This window comes from Solea senegalensis, linkage group LG8 (genome assembly GCF_019176455.1).
Source record: "Solea senegalensis isolate Sse05_10M linkage group LG8, IFAPA_SoseM_1, whole genome shotgun sequence".
Lineage (NCBI taxonomy): Eukaryota > Metazoa > Chordata > Actinopteri > Pleuronectiformes > Soleidae > Solea > Solea senegalensis.
In genome coordinates, this window is record NC_058028.1 from 14,982,358 (window position 1) to 15,009,297 (window position 26,940).

Below are 26,940 nucleotides of genomic sequence, written 5' to 3' on the forward strand. Positions count from 1 at the left end.
CTGATTTCTGTGTGTTTTGTATCGCTGCCTGGGGGCTGCATGTCACTGCTTCTTAAGTTTTTTGGTTTCATCTAGGTTTGACTGTGTCTTGACCACAGGTGTGTTCTGCTTTTTCTGTGTCATATTTGTTTGACAATAAACACTGCTGTTGTTTCCAATGTTCCATCGTAATGTAAATTCATTTTGTTTAGGTTTAGTCGACTTTCGTTTGCTCAGATCACATTTCCGACTGAAGAGCACCCGTTTATTCAGAGGGAAGTCCATTTTAATTATGACTAAAGCTCCTACATGGCTTTTTTTAAACAAGGTAAACACAGCACTGCAGTCTGCTTTATTTAGGATAAACATATTCATAAAGGCAGCTCCTTATTTTCATTGATCAGGTACAGTATAATAAAAACTTTTTTTATCCTCACAGGATTGATATCACCCATGGAGGAATTTCTTTTTCCTTTAAGACAAAATAAATATGTGGTGCTTTAACAGTATCTCTAGTAATTATATCTTTATATCTAATTATAATAGTATCTCTGTAATTCCTGCTTTCTTCATAATGTCCTTTTTTAACTGAAGTTAAAGATCTTTTCCTTCAAAGCAGTGTTTCCTAAAAATCAATGTAGATTTTAAGTCAGCTTCAATATCAACCATAAACACATTGAAAATATTCTGCTGCCAGGGAGCAGCTGATTGATTCACAAATGCAACGCTGAGATCATTTTTGCGAGTGTGTTCGTTTCTGATGTTGTTTTACATTGCATTGAGGGGGAAAAAAAATAAATCAATTGTCCCTGCTGAAAACAACCTCAGTGTTGTCCTGGCAGCGTTTACTGTCGCTTCTAGAAAAGGATCAATGCAGAATTCCCCACTAAAATGAATGTAAAATGAGTCTTGATGCGTTTGGTCCATCAACTCTTACTTTTAGTTTTAAATAGGGATGCACGATATATCGGCATTAATATTGTTATCGGCCGATGTTCGTCATTTTTTAACATATCGGCATCGGTTCAATGAGTAAAACTGCGCCGATTTTAACAACCGATGTTTATACCCGTCTAATTGCTGTTTGTGTATGTGTGTCGGGAAGGGGAGGCCATGCGGCATTTGTTTGGGCATATGACAGCGTCAGTGGCGCAAGCGCAGCACAAGATGTGTGTGTGTGTGTGTGTGTGTTGAGGAGAGAGAATGTCAGCGGTGTGGGCGATTTTTCAGGGTGTCAATTGAAGATACAACATTATGCAACACTTGCAAAGTCGAGGTAATGCGCGGAGGGTTCCGCGTCAAGTCATTCAATACCACAAATTTGATTATGTCATTTGAAAAACCGTCACCCTGAAGTACACAAACAACGGCAGGAAGCTAACGCTAGTAACATTAGGCGGCAGACAAAAAGAAAGCAGCGCAGCTGGGACTCGACCGAAGGAAGACAGTGGCCAGGGCAATAACGATCAAGGTAATGGAAATGATTGCTCTTGACGACCAGCCGAGGGTTCCGACGGTTGATAGCGCATATTGAACCCCGCAACAACCTGCCAAGTCGGCGCTACTTTTCCGATGTTTTGCAATTGAATAAATATCTGGTTGCCATGAATACTGGCAAGTTTGATAAAGTATTTTAACATGTTTTTTTTATTATGGCAGCTCTTAGTAGAGCTTGTCAGGTATTGTTTCTCATATTTGTTGTGTAGTTTTATTGTGAAGGGAAGTGGCGCGGTTGTTGTTGCCGGAAGGAAGGGTTGTTGACTTTATTTACGTACCCAGTATAGACACCCTTATCTCGGTTACAGTAACTTTGGCAGGGTATTATTTTTATTTATGTTCATGTTTGTAATTTATGATCCAAACTTTCTCACAGGAGTTTAGTGAGTTGAGGGAGTTAAACTGTACTTTAATTTAGTTACACACTTGCTACAAGTGGTAAAGGTTTCTAAAAACCTTTACTTGTAGTTGGTTACTTGTGTCTTATGTGACCTTGTTATTTGGAGGTAAAACATGTTTTGAAAACAAAGGAAGACATTCAAAAATTCAGCTTGCGTGATTTTCATTCTGTACAAACTTTTATCATCTTTTTTTTTAAAACTTATATCGATATCGGTATTTATCGGTTATCGGCCATAGCAGCAATATTAATATCGGATATCGGTATCGGCTAGGTGCATCCCTAGTTTTAAAGAAGCATTATTTCAACTTTGAGCTCCGGATTTTATTTTATTTTTTAAAAAAGTGGACACATCTTACATCCAACAACCAGCTTTGTAACTACCCCCACCTAAGACAAGTCTAAGTTCCACCACATACAAATAACGTACTAAAGACAAGAGTAAAAAAACAACAAATACATAAAAAAATCAAATACTCTTTCAAGACTGATGGCTGAACTAGGTTTTACATAACATCTTTCCAATATGACTTGACTTTATAAACTAAAGTATAGCCTCAAGAAGCATGCTGAATAATACACTTATTATTATTATTATCAGCAGTATTTAGACTATCATGCAGTGTGAAACTCTGAGTGAGCGCATGAACACAGCCAGTGGCTACATCACGACCAGGTGCAGTTTTAATTGAGCTGGGACAAAACAACTGTCAATGTGTCTCAACAGTTATTGCAAAGCATTAGTTTGCAATCCAAATCAATGCCAGAGACTATAACGGCCCAGTCTAAGTGGTTACAAGGGCAGACAATTTGTTTTGGGTCTGTTTTCTCTTGTGTTATAAATATGAACAGGCACTGCAGGGAGGAATGGTGTCTGACCGATCACTATCGTTACACAGGAAAAAAAACAAAACATCTAAATAGTCAAATCTCTTCTACTCCTCGGTTGCTCTAGCATGAAACAAAAGTTTTTCATTGGCAATACTGTGGTGGCGACAAATATTAATGATTGGGCCCTGTGCAAAATCACTGCCCCTTTCGGGGCTGTGAGAGTGCACATCTGCTCTCCTCTGAAGAGACACAGACACAAGAATGGCTTTACAGTGAAGGTATAAACAGTATTGTGTAGTTCTATAGCAGCATACCGTCCAACCCTACTCTGCATAGAAGCGGGTGATTTATGTCTAAATGTTTAAGACAGATCCATTATTACACTGAGCTGCATTAGTTACAGTACAGCATATCAAGCAGAGGGTTTAAAATCACGGTCGGTAGAAATTTGTACACATTAATTTATACATTATACACAATATAAATAAACACAGCGAGCGATGCATGACGGGGCACAAATAGGGAGCGAGCACGGGAGGCCTATAGGAGAAAGAGAGAAAGATCGAGGAATGGGGTTTGTGAGATAGTTGATCACGAGGAAAAACAAGAAAATGAAAAGCACGTCGGAGGACATGATTAAGAATAAGAAGTCAATCCTCCGCAGGAACCATTCTTTATCTCGCTGACACTATAAACCGCTGCTTTGCACTCCCAGTTTCAGAGTGCACAGTCTTTTGTCTTTGGCTTCGACATATTGCACAGTGCCCATACTGCACAGATTTTTGGGGTTTGTTTTAAATTCATATATCTCCTTTGTAAAGAATTGTACTCAACTCTTTATTTCCTTATTAGGGTTTTTCATTTTGCTCTAATATTTATTTGTTTTTTTGAACCAACGACCGGAGCAAATTCCTTGTATTGTGTAAGCTCTACCTGGCAATAAACCCATTTCTGATTCTGATTCTACAAAAAACATGAGACAGAAGACCTGAAAGGCAGAGACGATGAGAAAAATAAGGGATGTGTGATTGAAATGGAGATTAGGCCCGAATGAAGTGGCTTATGAGAAATGCATTAGTTACAGCGAATGGTGGGCAGGAAGAGAAAGTGATAGAAAGTAAAGGGGAGCAGGGATACTGTGACCCTGAGCCTGACATTACAAACGATCAGAATACTGAAAAAGCATGTGTTTATAATGGATGTGATGTATTCACATGGGTTAGAAATAGGGACCATTGAGTGAGTAAAGCATGAAAAGAGAAGAAAAAGCCTACTGGTATGAGGATTTCTGAGAACAGGTGAAAAAGGTCTGCGCACAGAAAAGGGGATGGGGAGGTGTTGCAGAGGGAATTATCAACAGTATAATAAGCAGACCTTGAAGGATAGAAAATCATCAACGGAGAATGCACTGAAGGCTGACGGAGGACATTTTGTGTTTCTGTATACGGAGGTTATGGCTAACCTTCATTTCTGAACTTTATTTTACATTGTGGGAGGACGGAGAACACTGCCTACCCAATCACAACTGAGCTTTATAAATGTAGTCAAGATAGAGAGGTGGCACACATGCATTTTGACTAAAATGTAGCTCAGTGCTATTGATTAGCCTGGTCGCTAGGCTAACGTACCGCTGCCGACAGATAACTGCTGCATGAACGTATTGATTGTGCCACATTTAGCTTTGGAATTAGCATTTAAATCATTTCTGTCCATAATCCACAAATTGCAGCGAACCCACCATATCACATGTCAACCTATAATTTAATTACAGATGTGAGACCGGTTACAGGAAGGGATGTTCCAGTTGTGACAGTTATTGAAAGCCAAAAAAAAAAAAGCAATGGACATAGTCTTCCGTTTTGCCAGTGAAGCTAATTAGGAGATAAGAATTAAATTGAAGAGCCACCAGGGGGCAACTAAGCTGGATGCAAAAAAGAACTGCGTATGAATGAGAGTCCAAAGAAGAGTGAGTCTACTTCACGCCTAATTTACAACAACAGTAAACATTTTCCCTCAGAGTTAATGGTCGGAATTGATAGTTTCAGATCTTCTTCAATCGATTTTTATAAAGTACGTTCCCATTTAGGGGGAAATTGACAATTGAGCACAGTACACATATGAGTGGACACCAGTGTGATCGACAGCTGGTATTGCTGAATAGGTTTTGCGTTTGCCAAATGTCGACATGGATCAGATCGCGAATTTCAAGGCTTCAGAATGTGAGTTCTGATCCCTGTGGGAACCCATTGTAACACCTGTGGTTAACAACTCTTTGACTTGCCACGTGCACACACAACACTCCAAGTCACCTGAGGCAGTTACCTGCTACCTCTCGGAGAGGGCATCACATATGCACCATAAATACTATAGCATAGAACAGTCTCCACAGTACCACGTTGATACTGCAATCTACTGCATGTTCTTAAAACATTAAAAACAAACGATTACACAATGATTGATGACAATTTGTTGTGATAGTCTTTTTTTTAGGGTTGGTTTTGAGAAATAACCAGAAATGAACAGTGTCTCTGAAACGAAGTCACCTTTTCTTCAGTGACACCATATTTGAATCCACTCTAATTCATTGCAGTCGTCGTCTATCTGTTTTCCAGGTGACCTGTTTCCATTGGAGGATAATGGAACGGCTGTGGCTGTCTTTGCTGTTGCTGGCAGCAGCATGCAGAGGACAGCCATGTCCAAAACGCTGTATGTGCCAGAGCCTCTCTCCATCGCTGGCTATCCTCTGCTCCAAGACGGGCTTGCTGTTCGTTCCTGCAGCCATTGACCGGCGCACCGTGGAGCTACGACTTCAAGAGAACTTTATCACAGGTAATGTACCTGCCAGTCTTTATCAGCATATAATTCAATTTAGTACAGCATGGGAATTCAAATCACACATTAGAGCGCAGCATGTGCTGCAGCGTTCTTTATAAACTGGTCCATTTGTTTCACCTAATTTGCCATTATCTGTAATTTGATGGGTATATTTGGATTGGTTGTTCACATGGAAACAGATTCAGTGGCTGTTTGTTTATATATTTGTGCACATTCACCTTACCTTAGAACAATTGGTCGCAACTAAACTACGTATTTAAACTGAGTAAACACACACGTCAGATCTCCTTCAGTAGTCTATTTTTCTTTTTGATGATTATTTTTGTTTGTGTTGTGCTTCAGTCAACACGTTTTTTATTTAATATTATATTGGCTTATTTTTAAGAACTGTAGCGTTACTTTCATTTGAATCTTGATTGTCATTTGCTCCATCCAAGGCACACAACCTAATCCTCCGAGGCGTGACTCCAAACTATAGACACACTGAAAAAATGCTTACTGCTTTCAGATATTGTGATGTGCCATACATTACATCACACAGCAGAGTGCTTCTCCTACTGTACATTATTTCAGGTTTGACACCGCTGATTATCGCGGACAATGCAAAAATTTCACACTGTCATTAATATCAGGGTACCGTTAATGATTATCACTGATAACTTACACAAGAGAGCACCGAAAGCTGCAAATGAAGACACAAAAGACAACAAAGAATGATCTACAATGATAGATCAAGCCATTTAAATGAAAACAAATATGAGCTTGGCTGTTCTGGCATCCTCACAACAGCACTGCAGCTGAAACAATTTGGAGGGGAAAAACCCTTTAAGTCAAATTATGCATGTCACATCGCACTCCTCTTCAAAACATAAGTTACCGCATGCTATTTTAGACAATGGACTAAAATGACTCATTATTTTTGTCCAACATAAGTGTGACCATACATTTGTTTTCACACCACTAGATTCCATGCTCCAGAGCCATTCAAATCTCCCTCGGCTTTACCTTTTCAGTATATCTGGCCCGTTACATTCTAGCTTATGGAGTTTTTCTTGTCTCTCTTTGTGTTTTTTCTGCTCGCTACCAGCTGTCCGAAGAAAGGATTTTGCCAACATGACCAGCCTGCTACATTTGACCCTGTCCAGAAACACCATCAGTCAGATACTCCCTTCAGCATTTAGTGACCTGCGACGACTGCGAGCGCTCCACCTAGACTCTAATAGATTAACTGTGATAAAGGTAAGACTGATGGTGCCAACCAAGCAAAGTTTACAGTCAGGGGCATAGATACACTTCTACTTCTTCTTCATCTTTCAGCTTCTCCCTTTAGGGGTCGCCAAAGCGGATCATATGCCTCCATCTTGCTCTATCCCTTATGTCCCCTTCTGTTACATCAACTGTGCTCGTGTCCTCCTTCACAACATCCATGAACCTTCTCTGTGGTCTTCCTCTATTTCTACTGCCCGGCAGCTCCATCTTCAACATCCTTTGTCCAATACATTCACTACCGTTCAACCTGAGCTGTCCCTCATTTTTAAACCTGTTCATCCTGGTCACTCCAGGATCTCAGCATCTTCATCTCTGCCACCTCCAGCTCCACCTCTGTCTCTAGGCCATACATCATAGCTGGCCTCACTGCTGTCTTGTCAACCTCCCCTGCCACTTTTTCTGTCACATATCAACACTGACACTCGTCTCGACTAGGCAAAAATTTGTCGAAGCTGAAAAAAAACCAAAAACTTGCTATACGAGTAATTTAGACGGATACCTGACAATCTTGTAATTTGTAAACTCTGAAAGTTGGAAATGGCTTATCACAGGAACACCTTGATTTTGCGTTTTTTCTTGTTGGCATTGGAATTGTTTACATATGTTTGCTGCAATTGTGTATATATAGTTATGTATAGTTTTTCTTTTTTTTTTCTTTTTTTATAATTTTATTTAACAAAAATTTTTAAGGGTCATACTGCTGACTACAAATTGCACCAAAGGGAGTTGCTCTCCAATTTCGTTGTACAATACAATGACAATAAAGGCTCTTTTATTCTCTTATTTCTATTCTACCTGAAGCAAAATCATCCCCAAGCGCTTTGTCAAGATGGCCGTTGCTGCCATACACAAACCACATTTTTAAATTGTAAATGACTAATTTCTTGCCTGAAATTATCTTAAAACAGGGGATAATAGGACAATAGGACGGGCCGAGAATGCTGCTCCGTGCTGGGCACTGTGAGCACCGAGCTCCGGCTTAAGCCGAGCTCCTCGCCACCAACAACATTCGCTGCCAAACTAACTATGTCATATCTTGATACATAAACTTGAATATTAACATGTTGGACTGTAAAACAAAGATTTGGTTTTGTCTTGTTACTTTCTTATTTGAAAGAGAAGACGAAGACTTCACCCTGCCTGCATTCACTTCTTCACCTCTCTTGAGCACTGTCCATTACTTTGGAAGGTTGACTCACCCACTTTCGCTGACTCTACTCCATGCATCTTCACTGTACCACCTGTCTCGCTGTCATTCACACACAGGTATTCTGTCTAGCTCCTACTAACCTTCATTCCTCTTCTCTTCAGTACATAATTCCACCTCTCCAGGCTCTCTTCCACCTGTCCCCTACTTTCACTACAGATTACAATATCATCTGCAAACGACGCAGTCCACTAAGACTCCTGCCTGACCTCATCTGTCAACTTGTCCATCACCAACAAGCAGGAGCTCAGAGCTGATCTCTGATGCAATCCCACTTTCTCCTCCAACTGCACACCTCACCACTATTTCAGTGTCCTCATACATGTCCTGCACCACCCTCACATACTTCTTTGCCAATGCAGACTTCCTCACTCAACACCACAGTTCCTATCTTGGCACCGGATCATAAGCTTTCTCTATATCCACAAAGACGCAGTGCAACTCCTTCTGGCCTACTCTGAATTTCTCCATCAGCAGTCTCAAAGCAAAAAAATCACATCTGTGTTTTTTTTTTGTTGGCATGAACCCACATCAGCCACCCATGTCTTCATGGTGTGGCTGATCAACTTAACACCTCGGCACATCGATCCACAGCTCCTTATCGATCCAGTACTTTAATGGTACTCTTATTGTTTCTTTTTGTTACATTTGTAGGAGAAGAAAGGAAACAAAATAGGTAAATAATTCAATCGTTTGCATTTCTCATTCGGAACATAATTTGTTCAGAAAGCATACTGTTGTAATAGAATACAATTGTATCTTGTTCTTTTTGGGTCGGACCAATAGAGGTAAAGGGAGACGAAGCTTGATTTGCTCTACAATTTAAACCAAATTGTTGCACAATTAAAAATGGATAACATGTGGATGGATGTGTATTTATAGATTCACTTTGGCCATTTGTTTTATTAGTGATGAATTAGTATGTACTTGTAGGGGCTGGACTCAATCAATAGCTTCATTATTATCTATTTGTGATACAACCCCTTTAAGAGATTTGTCTTTATGGAATGATACGGTTTCTCACTGCATTTGTTTCACTCATCAGGACGATCATTTCAAAGGCCTGACCAACCTTCGCCACCTAATACTCGCCAACAACCAGCTCCACAACATTTCGCCCCATGCCTTTGATGACTTTCTGTCAACACTGGAGGATCTTGACCTCAGCTACAACAACCTTGCCCAGGTGCCATGGGACACAGTTGGGCGCCTGACCAATGTCAATACCCTAAATATGGATCATAACCTCATAGAGAACGTTCCCCAGGGGGTATTCACCAACCTGCACAAACTGGCAAGGTAAAAGGATGTACAGTATAGAATGTAGAGGAAATAGAGTGTGATGTGTGTTAAGTCAAGAATACAGTTTTCTTGATAGTCAAACGTGACTTTAATGATGATTTAAAGCATTGTTAATTTCCTGAGTTATGGACTTATTTATCACACTGATTATCATGTGTTGAGTGGTTAACGGATTAGCTAAATGAATCTCTATCCATCTAACATGAATCTATTGCTCCATCTCTACCTAACGTCCCTCACTGTCCATACAGGCTTGATATGACATCCAACAAACTGAAGAAAATTCCCCCCGATCCCTTGTTCCTGAGAATCCCAGTTTATGCCAAGTCCAAAGGATCCCCTCTGTCCTCGCTGGTGCTGAGTTTCGGTGGTAACCCACTTCACTGTAATTGTGAACTTCTGTGGCTGAGGAGACTGACCAGGGAAGATGACCTTGAGACATGCGCCTCTCCCCCTGACCTCAGTGCCAAATATTTCTGGACGATACCTGAAGAGGTGAGGTTTGACAAGAAGACCCTTTTAGAGATAAAACTGCAGCTCAAAACGCATGCAGAAATGATGACTTAAGCTGTTTTCTGTCCTTTAGGAGTTCATTTGTGACCCACCAGTTCTAACCCGGAAGTCACCTCACACCATGGCAATGGAGGGCCAACCTGCCAGCCTGAAATGCAAAGCAAACGGCGATCCAGAGCCTGAAGTCCACTGGATCAGCCCCGAGGGGCGACTTATATCTAACAGCTCCAGGTATTACTGCAGTATTGTGCTTTTCAATCTAGGGTAATAGATTTCACAATCTTTCAAAAAGAAACGGTGCTAATATAATACTGAAAAAAATACTGCCAACATTGAAAAAAAGCTAACAGTCCTCATACAAGAACTGTTTGGGAAGAAAAGAATGCATGTCAATCCACTGCTAATGTGCAGTTTGGAATTCGGCAGCAAACACTTGCTCAATGCAGTGCTCTCTCATTTACGAAAGTAAGCAAACGCAATAACACAGTGGATGTTTTCGTTATTTGTGGGTTTTTTGGACCAGTACAAGTGGGAGGAGACCAGGGAAAGCGATTGGATCTAATATCAGATCTCAGTGAAACACTGTGGATACGTATTAATACCAGGTAGAAATGTAATCACGTTTAGAGCATGTATAGATTTCAATGCCAGGGTAAACAGGGTTTGTCTGAATGTGGTCTCACCCCCTTAAGCCTTTTTTTATTGGCACCTGTTGATTTGGAAAAAGAAACCTTTTTTTTTTTTGGCAAGTACCATTTGGGCTAATGCCTAAACTTGTGGGGGTAAAGCCATAAATCCTCAGGCTGGAAGTCATTATAGTGATTCTGGATGAGAATCTGGATGGATGCTGGCAATGTACACTGGCAGCACCATCAGGTCCTGCAGGCAGCAAAGTGGAGGTGTGGGTAAATGAGTTGATTTGGAGAACAACAATTTAACAGTTGGCCCATGTATGGGTGACGAGGGAGGCCAGCTTAAGTCATTAGATGGAAAGAATGAGAGTTTGCTCCTTCAGTTACATACATACATGTACCTGACAGTAGAGTTTGCCACATGGATAATATTTTTTTTTTCTTTATTATTCATTCAGTTATGAAGGTTGTTTTTTTTATGCCTTTCAGAACTTTAGTTTTCCCAAATGGAAGCCTGGAGATCAACGTAACATCACTGAAGGATTCCGGAAACTTCACGTGCATCGCCTCCAATGCAGCTGGCGAATCCACGGGGAGGGTGGAGCTTGTTGTCACGGCGATGCCCCATCTTGCAAACAGCACGAGTCGTAGCCGAGACCCGTCCTCTGAGCCCGCCCCCTCTGATATTTTAACATCCTCCAAGGTAGCACTGCCCAACAATGAGACGCGGGGAGCCGACCGGAGAGTTTCATTGGTGGAACTGAGAGGAAACTCTGCCCTCATTAGATGGACCAGCCAGACGCCACCGATATCTGGAGTCAGGATGTTCCAAATTCAGTACAACAGCTCTGGGGATGACGCACTGGTTTACAGGTCTGTCTATCTACACTCCCGATGCGTGATCCGTCTGTCTCTGTTAAATTTACTTACAATGCCCCATATTCATCTTTTTAAAGACGGCGTTTTAGTAAGAAGTGTCTGTAAGTGCGTATTCAGCAGATGTCAGCCACTGCTGTGAGGATGACAAAGTGTGACAGATGACGCAAGTGGAGATAAGCCATTAGTCCAGTCATAAAAGTCTAATCATCTGAAATGATTAGACTTTTGTAATGGAGCTGAGCCATTGTCGGGTTCAGTGAATGCAGGAGTCAGGGCCAAATGTGAGGAGAGTTTACAAAGTTTGAATGCTTCACTGTCAGTTTGGGTCATTACTGCATCGCTCTGCTGATGTTTGTTTTTTTACCGTGTGGTTTCTCTGGCGGTTATAACACGACAGTTTTGTGATTTGTATGTTTGTATGTTTGACAGTGGGTGTCAGATTTGTTACTCCGACTGAGACATCTCCTTCTCGTGTGTGTGTGTGTGTGTGTGTGTGGGCGGACTGGGGGGGGATATTACTCAACTGGACATAAACATGTTGTCACATAACCAGTCTACAATGTGTGAATGGACGCACATAGAGTTTTGACGTGCAGAATTTGATCATATTAATCATTATAAACTTGGTTAGCGTCGTCTCTTACATTGAAGGCATGCGGATTCTGAGAAATAAAATCGATGGCTCAGTTAGTGCTTTATGACAAATATTGACAAATCAGTCGTTTTGTGTCATGTGTCTTCATGATGTCACATTTGCAGCAAAGTGATCAATGGCTGACCGTTGCAGCCATTGGACGTTGAAGGCAAATCATTAAACTACCAGTGTCACCGAACATTCGCTCAAAGATTCCCTGTCGCAGTACGTCAAATATAAATATAATAAATAAATATAAATAAATATAATATATACTCTTTTTTTTTTTTTATCCTTTTCTAATTTTAGATTACAGTATAGACGCTGTTCCGCCCCTTCATTATTTTAATTTATGATGAACACATTTGGTTTAGAACCAGGCTGTTTTTCTCCCGCTATTGGTTAAGTATTTAAAAGTGAATCTGTCGTCCACCGTCTTTCTTCCACTTACTACGACTCTGTACAGTGTGAATGTCACAGGGGCATGGATAAACGACTGAGCACTAGTATGTGTTCAAGTTAAGTTCTCCTCTATGTCTGTGTGCCCTTGCGAATCATCCATTATCTCACTGTGCGAAACCCAAAGCCCTGCCAACATCCCTGCAAAGTCTCTCGGAAAAGCCTGGAAATACAGTTTCTTTCAGTATTCTGAGGAGTGTTCATATGTTGTGAAGTTGTCATGACAACAGGATGGGGGGGTGGGGGCTCCTGATTTCTATTCCCTCACTTGACAAAACCTAAAGTTGTGCGACATTGTGATTTTATTCTGTGGAATAAAACTAGGTGTTATTATATTCCCAGATAGGAACCACTGATTATTGATTTATCTCACTACTTACTATTGATTCTCCTATTCCTGTTACTACAAAAGTTAGCAAAAAATAAAAAAGAAATACATCAACTGTGCTTCCTACAGTGTTCGTAACCACTTTAACTTTTGTCAGCCTTTTGACTTTGTCTCTTTGTCTCTTGGGAAGAAGAACAATCCTTTCACAGAATGTGCCAAAATGCATTCATTTCACTGAGGAACCAGACAATCAGTGCAAATTCAACCACTTGTGGGATATGGAAATGATAGCACCGACTTTAAAACATGATTATAGTGCTATATCAAAGTAAGACAGCGGTCTAAATGAACACTAATTCATATGACAGTTCAGCTAAAAGTGAGAGACAGGCAGCTTCTCACACTCCTAACCATGACAACTATTTTATTGCATAGCAACCACCCAACTGCACCTGTGTGTGTTTGAGGTTGGATGTAGATAGTGGGCACAGTGGCTAAGAATAGAGGTGTGTGTGTGTGTGTGTGTGTGTGCATGTCTCTGAATCAAGAATAATCTAAATCTTCAAGATTTGAGATTAACAAAGACAAGAGAAGTCAAAAGATCTTGATCGTAAGTGAGCATTTCGGTTCAGACAGTAAACAAAAACAGTGAGGGTGAGATGATAAAACACACAGTGATGTGGGGTTAAATGCCCTTCACTGAACACAGTTTCTATCCGTTTCCTCCTCACGTCCCTGTCTTGATTTCTTGATTTAACTCCTCCCCCTCTTGTTCTCTCTTTTATCTTGCAGCCACCATGCTTACGGTCGCAGGAGTTATATTATATTATACAATATATATATATATATATATATATATATATATATATATATATATATATATATATATATATATACACATTGGATTAATAAAAGTTTTAGATTACACTGCAGGCCTAAACAGTGATAACACATTACCCAGTCAAACACAGTGGCATTAGATAGGGATGCATTCTGTAGCCCATCAGGATAAACCCAATCCACTGTCACATTTGCTGAAAACTACCCTTTTCATCTCAACAATGATTCATACGAGGCTTTATTGTCAGACGTTGACTTTTAACTCGTTTTGCTTCCGCCACAAGTAACTCACATAACCATAAAATGCAGAGTAGAGATTTTCTGTGGGTTTTTAGAAATAATGACTTGGTGCAGAGTGTAGATCCAGATTAAATGCAGCATGTGAGTGTGTAGGTAGTTCTTGGCACTTCTTGTATATTGTGAAGTACAAGGTCTTAGTCAAAGTCAGGTATCACTATGCAAAAGGGTTCCCACAGTGTTGTACTGTGAGCAGAATCTGACTTAGCAGTCCTCTGTGGGCTCAAGCGCGGTTTTATTTATTTAATTCTATACATTTATCATACCGTGCTCTGGCGCGCTGAGCTGTGAGCATCAGTCAGTTTGGCACCTTGCAGGTTCAACACCAGCGCAAGTGCATCAGTATTTGACAAGAATAAAAAGAGGCAGATGACTTAAAGAAAGAAAGCGAAACGTTAAGTAATGTGCAGTTGCTGTTTTTGCAGTGTGTTGTGTTCGCAGTGTGCCTCCAGACAGACGCGCCTCTTCTACATATGATTATCATGATGAGGGAGCAAGACTGCCTTTAAGGTGCACATATAAATAGAACTTGTGAAGAGATTCCTTTGAAAAACAACAAATGTTACACTTACGGCTCTGATTCCTTTTCATTCCACACCACCTTGGTCCATCTAGGTTAGGTATGACTGAGATAGTATGTGGGCTAAGATTTTTGTCGATATGTGTTTTGGCTTCAGTGTTATTATTTGCCTCACATTTTCCTCACCACACAAGGGCAGAAAGAGGTCAGTGTGAAAACCGTATTTCACACAGAAACATCCACGTACACACAGGCACCCACACACAAAAACACACAGAATACAGGTGAGACGTGAGCCCAGATATCTGCGTCCTAATTCCCCTGCACAGTCCACAGTTTGTAGTTTTAGATAATGGACTCTCAGTGATGCCGAGTTAGTTAGACCTGCTCTCATCCCAAGTCCTTACTCGTGTACAAAAGTAGGCATTACGCGCATGATGGCAAGCTTTGACACACATGTCCTCTAATTAGTTTGTCTTAATCAGATTATTAGTGCTATCAGATTATAGTGCACACTGTAAAATAAAACAAAATAAACTATCAACAAGGCTGATTTTTGATTCTCTCAAATGCCCTCAATTCACTTTGGAATGAAAACCGCAGACACTGAACATCCAGTATGGAATTCTAAACGCCATTCGAGCACTTGGTGTGATATTATGTAGCGAATTGTCAAGCATCATTAAACTGAAATATGAATTGAACTCAAGTCAGTGCATAAGCAATATCCGTGCGTGTGTGTACTTGTAATTGTTTTATTTTGCAGACCCCCTCAGGGCAAATCAAGTCGTTATGGGGACAAAAACCTGGTCTTAGAAGAACATATCCTAACATTGGACGTGCGGTAAGGTCTTGACCTGGTTACGGTTAAGTTTAGGGATAACACTTTGTTTAGGCTGTATGAAATGACTGCACTGTCCTTAAAAGAATAGCTGCACGAACCTGTGTGTGTACACGAGTGGGTGGTTATGATAGAGGAAGTTGTGGGTTAATAGCTTTTGAGCAGGTGGTGGGAGCATCTGGAACAAAGCTGGGTGGGCTGAGGTGTGCGCCCATGTGGGTGACTGTGCAGAGTGAGATGGAGGACAGAGGCAGTGTAGAGGGATGCCACAGTGGCTCAGCGGCAGAGCGAGTCGTCTTTCAACTGGAAATCGCTCCGCTCGTCTACATGCCGACGTGTCCTTGGGCCAGACACTTAACCCCGCGTTACTCCTGGCGGCTGTGCCGGCAGCGTGTGTATGGGCATACAGTAGGAGACGCGTGATGCAAAAATGCACCGCTCTATGAAAGTGTATGTGAATGGCCAAACTGTGGTGTAAAGTAGCTTGGAGTGGTCATAAAGACTAGAAAAGTGCCATATAAATGCAGACCGTTTACCATGTGTGCAGATGTGTGCAGTGCAATTTCCTTTATATTTTGCCATCTATAGTTATTTTATGAACTCAAACCAAGATTGTGGGAGTTTCAGCAGCGTGGACAAACATGTTTTTTTTTTTTTGCGAAAGCAGGGCATCCACACACACAACAGCACAAAGCCAACAAAGACGCAACCGTAGCCTCGAAAATGTGGCTTGACTTTACAAAACCGCAGTCTGCCTGCGCGTGCACGATTCAAAAAGTAACCACTCTTGATTAGAATGTAATCATTTATTTATTTATTTTGTTGCACATCATGGCCAAATAGTGTCCGTCTGAAGCGACCACGTTCTAAAAAAATGGCCTTGGGATGGGAAACAGTAGATTAAACCATCCCAAAGTCAAAGGGACAGATTCCGCAGTCAATGTTTTATCACATTAAGTGAGGTTTGTTTTTTTTTTGACACTTGTGGTGAATTCACGTTAAAATCAAACAATCAAAATATCCACGTTAACTATGGTTCATATTCACATCAAATATGTACACTACTATGTACTCACCATGTAGATGTACAAATCTAAAAAACACGATGGCCAAACCAATATTTATGCCTGTCTGTCACAATGCACCCACAATCAAACACACGCTACAGTGGCAGTGAGGAGGCACTTTGTTGTCGCTCTTTGCCGTTAAATTGAATGACTCACTGCATACAAACTAATGAGCTTCAAGAGCCTAATGACAGACGACTGTTTGCACACTTACATGCACTCCCACACCCTGACATCACGGCTAGCAGCTGTATTTTAGCCAATTAAACGTATAACTAATGACTCAGATCAGCAAGGTTAGGTTCAAAGACAGGGAAGACATTCAATCACGGCTGTACGTTTGCTCTTCTTACTTTGCACAGCTTCATTCAAATCCCCTCGTTTTGTATCACTATGTTTTTCTTTTACGTTGTCTCGCTCTCTTTCTCATAGCCTATTCCTTTGCTATGTAGTCCTTGTTTTCCCTTCCACATGTCTCCTCTCCTCTCCTCTCCTCTCCTCTCCTCTCCTCCTTTGCAGAGCTCAGCAAAACACCACGGGCTGTCCGACCCATAATTCCCTTGTCTGGCACCTTGTTGCTGGTTTCATCATCGTTCCAAATCGATGTTTAATTATCCCATGACACACCCCAACCCTACTACCCCACCCACCAGCCTGCTTCCTGCTCTTCCTCTCCGTCCCCCTTTTCCATTTGCCAGCCCCCACCCAACCTTAAGTTTGTCATGGCTTGAGGGAAGAGTAATTAAAAAGACACATGACACACGCTGACTGACATTAAGATAGACTGAGGCGACGGGAGAGAGATAAAAATGTACTAAATGAGAGGAGAGGATGGCATAAGAGAGGGAGAGGGGGAGTCAGAGGGAAAGGAGGAGGAGACTTGGAAGGGGAAGTGATGTGTGGATAAGGGAAACAGACAAGAGGTGATTTTAATGGTAAGTACAGATAAGAGACGCCGGATTGCACCTAACAATACTTAATAAAATATGAGTAAAAACTATATTATTTAAACTATAATAAGTCTGGTTTATCTATGCTTTTAGCATAGAGTAGAGTAGAAATTAACAACATAGGTTAAGGGCTTACTGAGTGCATGAAAAATCAATGTGTCGTCATAGCTCTGACGAAAATGTAGAATGAGCTAAAGAGACAAAAGCTATTTTACCTTTTTTTTTTTCAAAGCCCCAACAAAATGCACATGTTGTAAATGAGAAAAGAGCTTATTAAAATATTTAAGAGCTCTTTCTCTGCCAGAGGACACCTTATGCTTGGAACAGAACACAATGGATTCAAATGAAGTGAATGAATAGGGAATCCATACACTGTATAATAGATGGTTCAAATATTTTATGAGAGGACTTTTTTTTATTATTATTATTATCATTCATTTGTTATCAACCCAAGAACATCAACACAGGAGTCAAGCGTAAACAAGACACATCTAAATAAATCAAATCGCTGAGGCCCAATCCAATATATTGAGTGTACAGTAATTTAGTTCAGCACTAAGCCTGGAGAAGATTAGAAAGTATTAAGCTTTTTGTCCTTGTCCTATTTGTGACCACTTTGCAACCAACTTGTGTTTAGAAAATTAATACTAACTGAAAGTGGAGCAAGTTCCATTTTTTTGTTTGTCTTCAGGGCTGCAAACATTATTTTTCGTCCCATATTATAACAAAAGTATTATCCTGTTATCGAGTGTGGTGGGGTATGGGAATAATATGAAGGGTTATCATTGTCAGCGCTGCACCAAACAGTAACATTTACAGCACGGACACAAAAGGTTAAAAGGTAGAAATACAGAATCAAGCAACATTTATCTCACTTTGCCCATAATAACCGACAAATTAAAACTACACAATCAGTTAAAAAACGGGAGAATGTCCAAAGACTGTCATGAGGACAAATGGATATAACAGTGTCGCTGTCAAAAGTGCTGATGCTCTTCTTTTTTTTTTTAAATTAAGGAGGGGAAACTGTCACCTTCAACACTTGACAAAAAAACAAACAAAATCAACTTGTTTCTATTTCTATTCCACCTTGAATGTTTACCTTCTCAATTGACTCAAAACGTTTCTCTCTCGCTAAACAACAACCTCAGCGTAAATCGGTGGGAGATTCTGTGATTCCCTGCGTCTGATGCAAAACAAGCCTATGACATACGAGACATCATTAGAGCATGTCTGTTTACAGGTAACGGGGAAACGGCGATATCGATGTTATATGTCGGGTGAACGTGTCAGGTGTCTCGGGAATGATCTATTCTTTTCCTGTTCTTATAGATTCTTATAGATTATAGGTAGCCTTTCATGCCTGCATTATTCATGCTCTAGTCCTATTACCCCGTTTTCCGGTGTCTTCTTTTGTTTCCTCTTGCACCTCATCATCCAAGCTTTACCCACATGCTTTCACATATATATATCTACATGCATTGATTGCACTCGGTCAAACATTTGCCATTTTTTCAAACGCATATAGATCTGCTGTATTGAGCCCTTTCCCTTTAAATGTTCTCCTTTGCTCTGCGTCGCTCCTCTCCAGTCTTTGTTCATGTCTGTCTATTGCCTTCATAATCCCTCTTACAATTTTCTCCATTTATTCCATTGTTGTATGAGCGAACCCCTTAGAGCTGCATTATAATTACTTGTGAGTTTGATTTGCCTAATTGTTATGCATTTTACCTCACAGTCTCGAAGTGCAATTGAGTCAGCCGCACATAGTCTGAACCGGAGATAATGAGAGCTTATTTTGGGATCTCACTATGGACAAATCAGTTCATTTAAGAATTAATAAAACTGCTTAATGTGATCACAATCGGTGGGGGGCTTTTAGAGTCATTGAATATGAAAAAACGAAATGAAGAGCCAATTTATATGTGACGTGTGTTGTGACAAGTTAAAAAAAAGGTGAAAAAGAGGCTGCAAAAGGGAAGAAAAAAATCTGCCTTGACTTGACAGTCAGTAAACGAGCAACTATATTAAAATTTACCTGACAGATGGTAATGGAGTTTGCATGTTCTCCCCGTGTGTGCGTGGGTTTTCTCCCGGTTCTCCGGCTTCCTCCCACAGTCCAAAAACACGCAATATGGGGGGAACTCCTGTGGAGGATAAAGCGGTAGAAAATGGATGGATGGATATTGTCATTGTCAATAAAGAAGACCTTGCTCTCACTGACACTAGAACATACATGTCAAGTAACGTGATCAAAAGTCAACAACTTTAAGCACAGATGTGAGCATACCTCAGATCCATTCACAGTCACACACACATTCAGAGATGCCACAGACTGGTCAAATAAAATATTTTATTGACTATTAGAGTCTGGAAGATATTTTATTTTCAAAAAAAAACTCTTTACGTCAAAAATGTAGCTTACAAGCTAGCAAAAATTAGTCTCTGGGGAACTTATTTAGAAAGAGGAAAAGGCCCAAAGAGAAGACAGAAGAAGAAGAGCCTTCAACTTCCAAGAAAAAGAAAGCTGCATTTAATAGACAATATCAGGATTCCTACTTAAAATACAGTCTCATCGCTACAGATTGATTCTCGCGCACCAAGCCCGCTCTACATAATATGTGGTATATATAATAATATGATGCATATTTGGCCTTATTCTGTAAGCTGTGTGAACACCATTCTGATGTCAGGTATGGGACAGCTGACCATGTGTGATTGGATCACAGATGTCACTGTAATACCAGGTCAAGATCTTTGGTCGATGTCAATAGATTTACATTTATTCATTACACTACGTTACAAACGAGGTTAAGTCCGGACCAGCGTAGATTGAGCAGGAGGCTTAGAGTGTGGGGCTGGGCCGTTGCAGATGGCTGACAGTCACGATGTCGAGCCCAGCGTTGTGCATGTACTTACATTTTTTATGACTACAAATTGCTGCGCCAGCTCAGCTCATAACTGTTGCTTATGTATGGATGTATAGTGTGTTGAGTGATTGTTAGAAAATAGAGCTGAAATGTGCTGCAGTGCAGAAACGGGTTCAAACGCAGCAGGTCTTCTCTGACACACACGCACCAGCAAACAACTCAAGAGCACTTGCTTTGTTCTATATGTTATATGGTCATGGACACAGGACTCAATCAGCATCAAGTGCAATTCCCCTCAAATCCAATTGTAACATTGGAAACATCGAGTATATGGAGCTTACATTTGAAAAAATACAAGTGAGAGTTGCAAAATAAAAACAACATATTGCTCCTGCAGTATCTGCTTGTGGCAAAGCATCTGTGATGTTTATTTCACCGTGTATCACAATATGAAATCGCCCTTATTCTCTGTGCAGCCCATTAACACACTGTATCTTTATTTGAAAATATGGCAGTGGTTGTCGAGCATTGTATACACAAGCTTTAAAGTCGAGTGGCACTTCATATTTAATTATCAGAGCTTTTCAACAATTCTCTCAGATATGCTTTGACCTTCACAGGCACCGGTCATTATGTTCAAAGTGTAGTTTAATATTCTTCCCATAAAATCCATTCATTAAATCAGCTTAGCAACTCACACTCCACCGCACGGACATAAAGATCTGACATCAACTTGATGATGCATTAGAAATAGGTCTGTTAGACTTTTCCAATCCTGCTGATAATGAAGAATATTTACATCCTTGCTGTGTGTGTGTCCCCCTTTCTGACATGTAGATGCGAATTTTGAGATGAGTTCTCACCAACGTGACATCTCCTCATTCCAAATGACGTCTTTGATCCTCGTCTGCATAAACACCAATACAGAATTTGGCTAATCTCCTCATCCACAATATCTTCAAAGATATAAGGCAGAGATGTAAAGGGGACAGTATGATGCGCGACACAAGGGATGAGTTGCCTGTTAAGAGAGAGAGGTGGGTAGAAAGAGGGGGAAGTAGAGACGGATAACTGGGGGAAGAAGAAAGAGGAGAGCGAAGGCCAAGGATCAAGATGAAAAGAGGAGCGGTGAGGATGGGGAGCTAGTTTAAGAGGTTACAATAGGTGGATGGAGAATGAAATATGAAAGGAAGATGAAATGAAAAGGGGAGAGTGGAGAGAAGGAACAGTGCTTCATTAAGAGGATGGAGCCTGGCTCAGCCACTGACAGAAGACCTGCTGTCAAAGGTCCTGTGCTGAAAACCAAGTGAGTCACCAAGGTCCCAAACAGACAACTGCACATTTCATTCTTATAATCTGAGAGTGCAAAAGATGAAATAAATATTATTATTATTATTATTATTATTATTATTATCATCATTATGTAAATATTATGTGAATATATCTGTGTGTGTGTCAGAGATGTGCTCACACACACACACACACATTCCCTCGCCCCTTTACCCTAACCTTAACCATCACAACTAAATGCCTAGTTTCAGACCAGGCCTTAACCCTGAAAAAGCCCTTTAAAAGACACGAGGACCAGCCAAAATGTCCCCATCGCTCCGTATGGTGTTTTTGGTCCTCACAATGACACACATACAAGAACACACACACACACCAAGAGATACTGACATTTACAAGACACATACCTCGAAGACACTATCAAAAGTGAGACAATGACAGGTTGCTGAGTTTTCACTTTTCCCCAGCAGAGATAAATGCATCTCGGTAGTAACTGTGTAGGTCATTAAACTTCTACAGAATGAATAACTGATAACTGAATTTAAACCACGTATAGTGCTGCATGCACAGAGTCTATGATTAAACGGGGCCAACACCGTATCCATCTACTGTGGAAGCTGAATTCTTTTAATGTTTCTCAGAGCATTTTATGCAACTTGTATCATTCCTTTATTGAAAGTCTGTTGACGTTTTCTTTTATTTAAAGATATATTATCTATTTGGCAATATACGGTATTGTCTATGTTTAGTATCGGGTGAATACAACACCTTTTTTGTCCATGAAATGTTTGCTTTCTTTGGATAAAACCAGAGATAACATAAGGAAACATGTTACTTGATGTCAGGGCCAGGGTGGATATGTAAATGTGAGCTAACTGAGATATGAAAAAGACACCTGTGATTCTAATGACTTTATGATTACGGGGCCGTTTCAGCAGTTACGTTGGCTCGTGTGTAGGGGGCGAGTGTTACTAGTAAGAAGTACATCTATAGTCCACCGTCAGCCAATCCTTTGAGTATTAATTATAGCTACAAAGTACTTTGCAGAGAAGGACACAATGAAACTTCCAGCCAAGAACAAACAGACCCTCAGGAAATCGGGAAAGCCTGGTCAGACATTGAATCCAAATACAGATGGTTGTCCAAACAAAAAAAAAAGCCTGGTTTCATATGCAAAGAAATGATAGATTAATAGTATAAATGCTCATTAGCCAATCAAACCTGAGGCTTCCCACGTGTCATAGTGTTGCTATAGGTAACTGTTTGCCAGGTTTACTGTATGTGGTGAACATTTTTAGAAAAGTCCCTTGAAGTTTTTTTTTGTTCTTTTTTTCTTCAAAACAAAAACAAAAAAAAACCCTCAGGTCTTCTAAAATCACCATCGACCACACTTCCTCCAAAACAAACAACAAAATATGTTGTTTACTCATGCCGTCTCAGAAAAATAAAATAATGATAACTGAGGCCGGACGGTGACTCGGGGTTAAAATCGTTAATTCTGTTATTTCTAATAACTTGCTTTCATGTGAAACCGCATGTGGTGATGGGAAAATAGAACCCATTCCATTCAATGCCGACGATGCAGACCTGCTCAGGCCATGCACCCTGTTGTCCTTAAAGTTAATATACCATCAAAGTAATCCTGGAGACATTTTCTATACATATATTGCATCGTCTTTACATTGCTCCTGAGAAGAGTTTGTCTTTAAAGGTCAGGTGATCTTCCTGAACAAGGCAAATTTATTTTGATTGTGTTGTTTCAGTGCTAAGTGTTTTATGTCTCCTCTGTGTCCTGAGCTAACGGCCTCACACAGGTTCTGAGCAATCAGACTTAACTGTCGAAAACAGCGTCCTGTTTCTGCTAATAGGCCAATAACTCAGTAGCAGCCTAGTTTAATTGGCCAATTTGAGTTTGGTATACTCCCGAGTGCTGTATTTGCATGTGTGTTTGTGTGCGTGTGTGTGTGCACACGTACATGTTCATGAGTGGGATCTTCCATGTAATATTGAGTCATAATTACTCATCTCTCCTCTGTTTCGTCACGCTCCAGTCTCGTCTCCCTGTGACTTGTTTTTCCTGCCTCTTCTTTTCTCTTTCTGCTTTGTCTTTAATTCTCTCCCTTCCTCCTCCCTCGTCTCATTCTCAACGGGAAGCTACAGTAATGACTGGCTATTTAATAATCACCGTACACAGGCTCAGTGAGTTATAGGAGCAAGAAAAAAAAAAAAAAAAATGTATAAATCACACCGTCATGGATGCACATGTGGAAAAGCTGCGAGTTCTTATTATGGGACTAATAAACAAGGAGACAGAGGAAGCAAGAGTAGAAAGGAGGTGAGGGGGCGTCACATGGAGAGAGCCATTAAAGTCTGCAGATGAGAATAATCAGAAACTGCCAACTCCTTGCTGCACTGCCTGTGCCCATAATTTGAATGCGTCTATGCCAGTGTGTGCTCTAAATACACAGCAGCGCGCAGTCAAATACCAGTTGATCTAGCCTGTAGTCTGTGTATTATTTAGTACCCGTTTGTGCACGGGTGTCCATATGATCACGTGATGCGTTTCCCTTAGTGCTCATGCGGAACGGATCTGTGCCGCAGGTGGTCACATATTCAGACCTTGAAAATGTCTTTTCTTATGTGCTGCGGAGTCAAAGTTATGATTCACTTTATATTGCATTTTTAGTCGTAGCCATACTTGTGCAGGAGTCTCAAAATAGACTTCTTTTCTATTTGTTCATACAAACGAGCCATGTGAACTTTGAACTGTGACAGATTTCCAAATTTCACAAATTCAATTAAACATTTTCAGTGCGTTTTGCTCAGGTGTGTTTATAATATACGTTTTTCATCCGATTGCCTATAGGTTGTGCTGAAAAAAAACACATAAGACACTCTATTATTGCACATTCTTCTAAGCTCAACATGTACTGCACGTTTTAACATACTAATGGGGAAAAAAAAACACGTGTTAGAGGGTTAAACGCGCGTGTCTGAGCGTATTTGGGGCAGCATGCACGTGTGCACGTTGAGTCAATAGTGATATTGCATTTTCATACACAGCATTTGAATAAGCCAAGTATAACCTGCATTATCTCTGTAAATCACCATTTACAAAGACTGCATGTGCGAGGGTGCGGACATGCAGCCAGGCGTGTTATGCTTCTTTAGTCTCTCTCTCTCTCTATTATCATTTAATACATAACAAATCAATGCAGGAGAGGATTATACATGAACATCTCAAATGAAAACTTTGAACAGTGTCAATAGATTTTGTGTACAGTAACAGCGAGGCAGCTATTTTGTGTCTGTGTTTCCAAAGACTTCAAAAAACCTTGAAGTGTTTGTGTGTGTGTGTGATCATAACAAAAGTGTATTACAGATCACAGTTTTATAGATTCTTTGTAGCCTGACAGTTCTGTGGAACAATCTCAAGTATGAATATTTACTTTCTCATTATAATTCACGGAATGCAGTTATCTAACGACATTAGATTCTACTTTGTATTTTGAGGGGGTTTCAGGGCCTTAGGTCAGGGACCTTACTCAAACGCAGAGAGTACATTCAATTTAAAAATAAAAAAGAAAGAAAAGGTATCCTTTCAAGTTAGGCAGTTTTAATTTAGCAACAGCAATATATTAAAGTGGAAGAATTTAACAGGCCTACAGCTTCTGCTCGACAGGGTTGAACCTCCAGCGTGTCTCAAGTACAACTCGTCATTGAACTCAAAGCTCACCCCAGCCCTGACGAGACTCTTAAGCCATTTACAAGCATCCCTTCACCCCCCCCCACTCTATCCCCCTATAGTCTACTTAGATAGATGTAAAATTAGGTTTTAATCCTCCAGCTGAACTAAATGCATCCTCCAACACTTCTCATTCCAAAATGTCCTTTATTTTCCCTTTTTCCCCAAGTCAGTCTACTCCTTTTTTGTTTTCCATCTGTGATAGATGCTCTAAATTTAGCCTATTGCCCCTCTGTCAACAACACACTTGATAAGAATTTAATCTCCTTTCTCTCACTCTCACTTTGTATCGCTCTCTCCCTCTCCGTCAGCCTCCCTCCCTCCGTGCTTGATGGACCGAGAGCTGGTTTGCTGATCGATAGTTTTGATGAATAGGAGGAAATCGGACAATGGCTTCAGAAAATCTTAGCCATTACAGCTGGTTTAGGAGCTAAACTGGTTGAGCGTCTGTGTTGGTTCTTTATGTGTGCATGCGTCGCAGCGACACACCAACAGACAGACAAGCAGACAGACAGTAAATGTTCTTAATGGACACCAAAAACCCAAATTGTTATTGTCCAGCAGTATAGACAGAATTACTCTTCATGCAAAATATTGTTATCGCTGTTGTTTACTTGCATTATAGATTTGGGGTTTGACTTCCTTTCAGGCTGCAGGACAAATCACCAAATTATTAGTTAGAACAACATATTACAACCTCATTTTATCTGGATATGCGTTCTTTCTTTTCATAAAGCCACAGGTAAGGATTTGTTGTTTTGTCGTCAGTGCGGCGAGAACAACACAACAATTCAGTTCACGTCACTGTGATTATCGTTAATGTGACAATACAGATGGGAGAGTTTGTGCTCTTTAAGATCTGGGATGGAATTAGAAAGGACAACTCAAATAAAATGTGATACGCTTCTGGTAGAGCGGTTTAAATACTTGGATCCAGAATGAATCCATAAAATGGCCAGAGTTATGGATCCAGGCCTCTGTTTAAAAAGAGAAGCATTTGGACGGTGTTTGGCTAAGCTGCATGGAAACGGGTCGGGATACTTACTGCCACACTGAGATGGCAAGTATTTTTATACCTGTCACCACCCTGCATTAAGCAGCTGTTCCACCAATTTTAAATTAAATGATATTAATTGTATTCTGTCTACTATATTTACATGATGGCATGTTTTTAGTTTTATCCCTGCAGAGAGTTCAAACATAATATGTTGGACAAGTGAAGTGTGAGTGTAAAGTGGCTTTTTAATTACTGTTTTTCTTAATTATATTTAAAAAAAAAAGAGACACCCACTGGGTTTGGTGTAACATAAAAGCCAAAGAAGTGCACAGTGTGGCAGCTTTAAAAGTTGAAATCAATCAATCTGTGGTACAGAATGTTTCTGTCGAGAAATAACACGAAAATGTTCAAATGTAAAGCACTGCGACAGAAGTGCATTGGATTGCAAGCAAATGACAGAAATGTCAAAAGCAGTAACAGTACGAGCCTGTGAAGCTGCTTGTCAAAACACAATCTATTGTTTTTTTGGGGGGGTTTTCCAAGGCTACTGCAGTGAAAAATGTACATGAATATAAATAATTAACAAGCACTTTCTGAGAAATTACAGGCGCCTCAGTGTTCAGTGTACAATAATGTCAACACCAACAATTAAGAACACCTTTCACACACACAAACTCAGTTACTGTGCTGCTTAGAGCAGCGAACTAATCAATCCCATGTTGCCTCAATGCAAAAACAACATTCTTTAAATGAATAGAGTG

The 26,940-nt window shown here is 40.4% G+C and overlaps 1 protein-coding gene across 4 annotated transcripts in view; it reads left to right on the plus strand.

Annotated features, from left to right (window-relative positions):
* The window catches only part of zgc:172282 (leucine-rich repeat and fibronectin type III domain-containing protein 1-like protein), an 81,051-nt gene that overhangs the window by 16,155 nt on the left and 37,956 nt on the right, over positions 1-26,940 (plus strand). For all 4 annotated transcript variants that reach the window (XM_044032735.1, XM_044032732.1, XM_044032733.1 and 1 more), the window contains exons 2-7: positions 5,320-5,536; positions 6,630-6,781; positions 9,064-9,317; positions 9,572-9,815; positions 9,907-10,064; positions 10,955-11,338. In XM_044032735.1, the coding sequence (XP_043888670.1) occupies positions 5,344-5,536; positions 6,630-6,781; positions 9,064-9,317; positions 9,572-9,815; positions 9,907-10,064; positions 10,955-11,338 (1,385 nt within the window). In that variant the 5' untranslated portion in view covers positions 5,320-5,343. The remainder of the gene's footprint in view (positions 1-5,319; positions 5,537-6,629; positions 6,782-9,063; positions 9,318-9,571; positions 9,816-9,906; positions 10,065-10,954; positions 11,339-26,940) is intronic.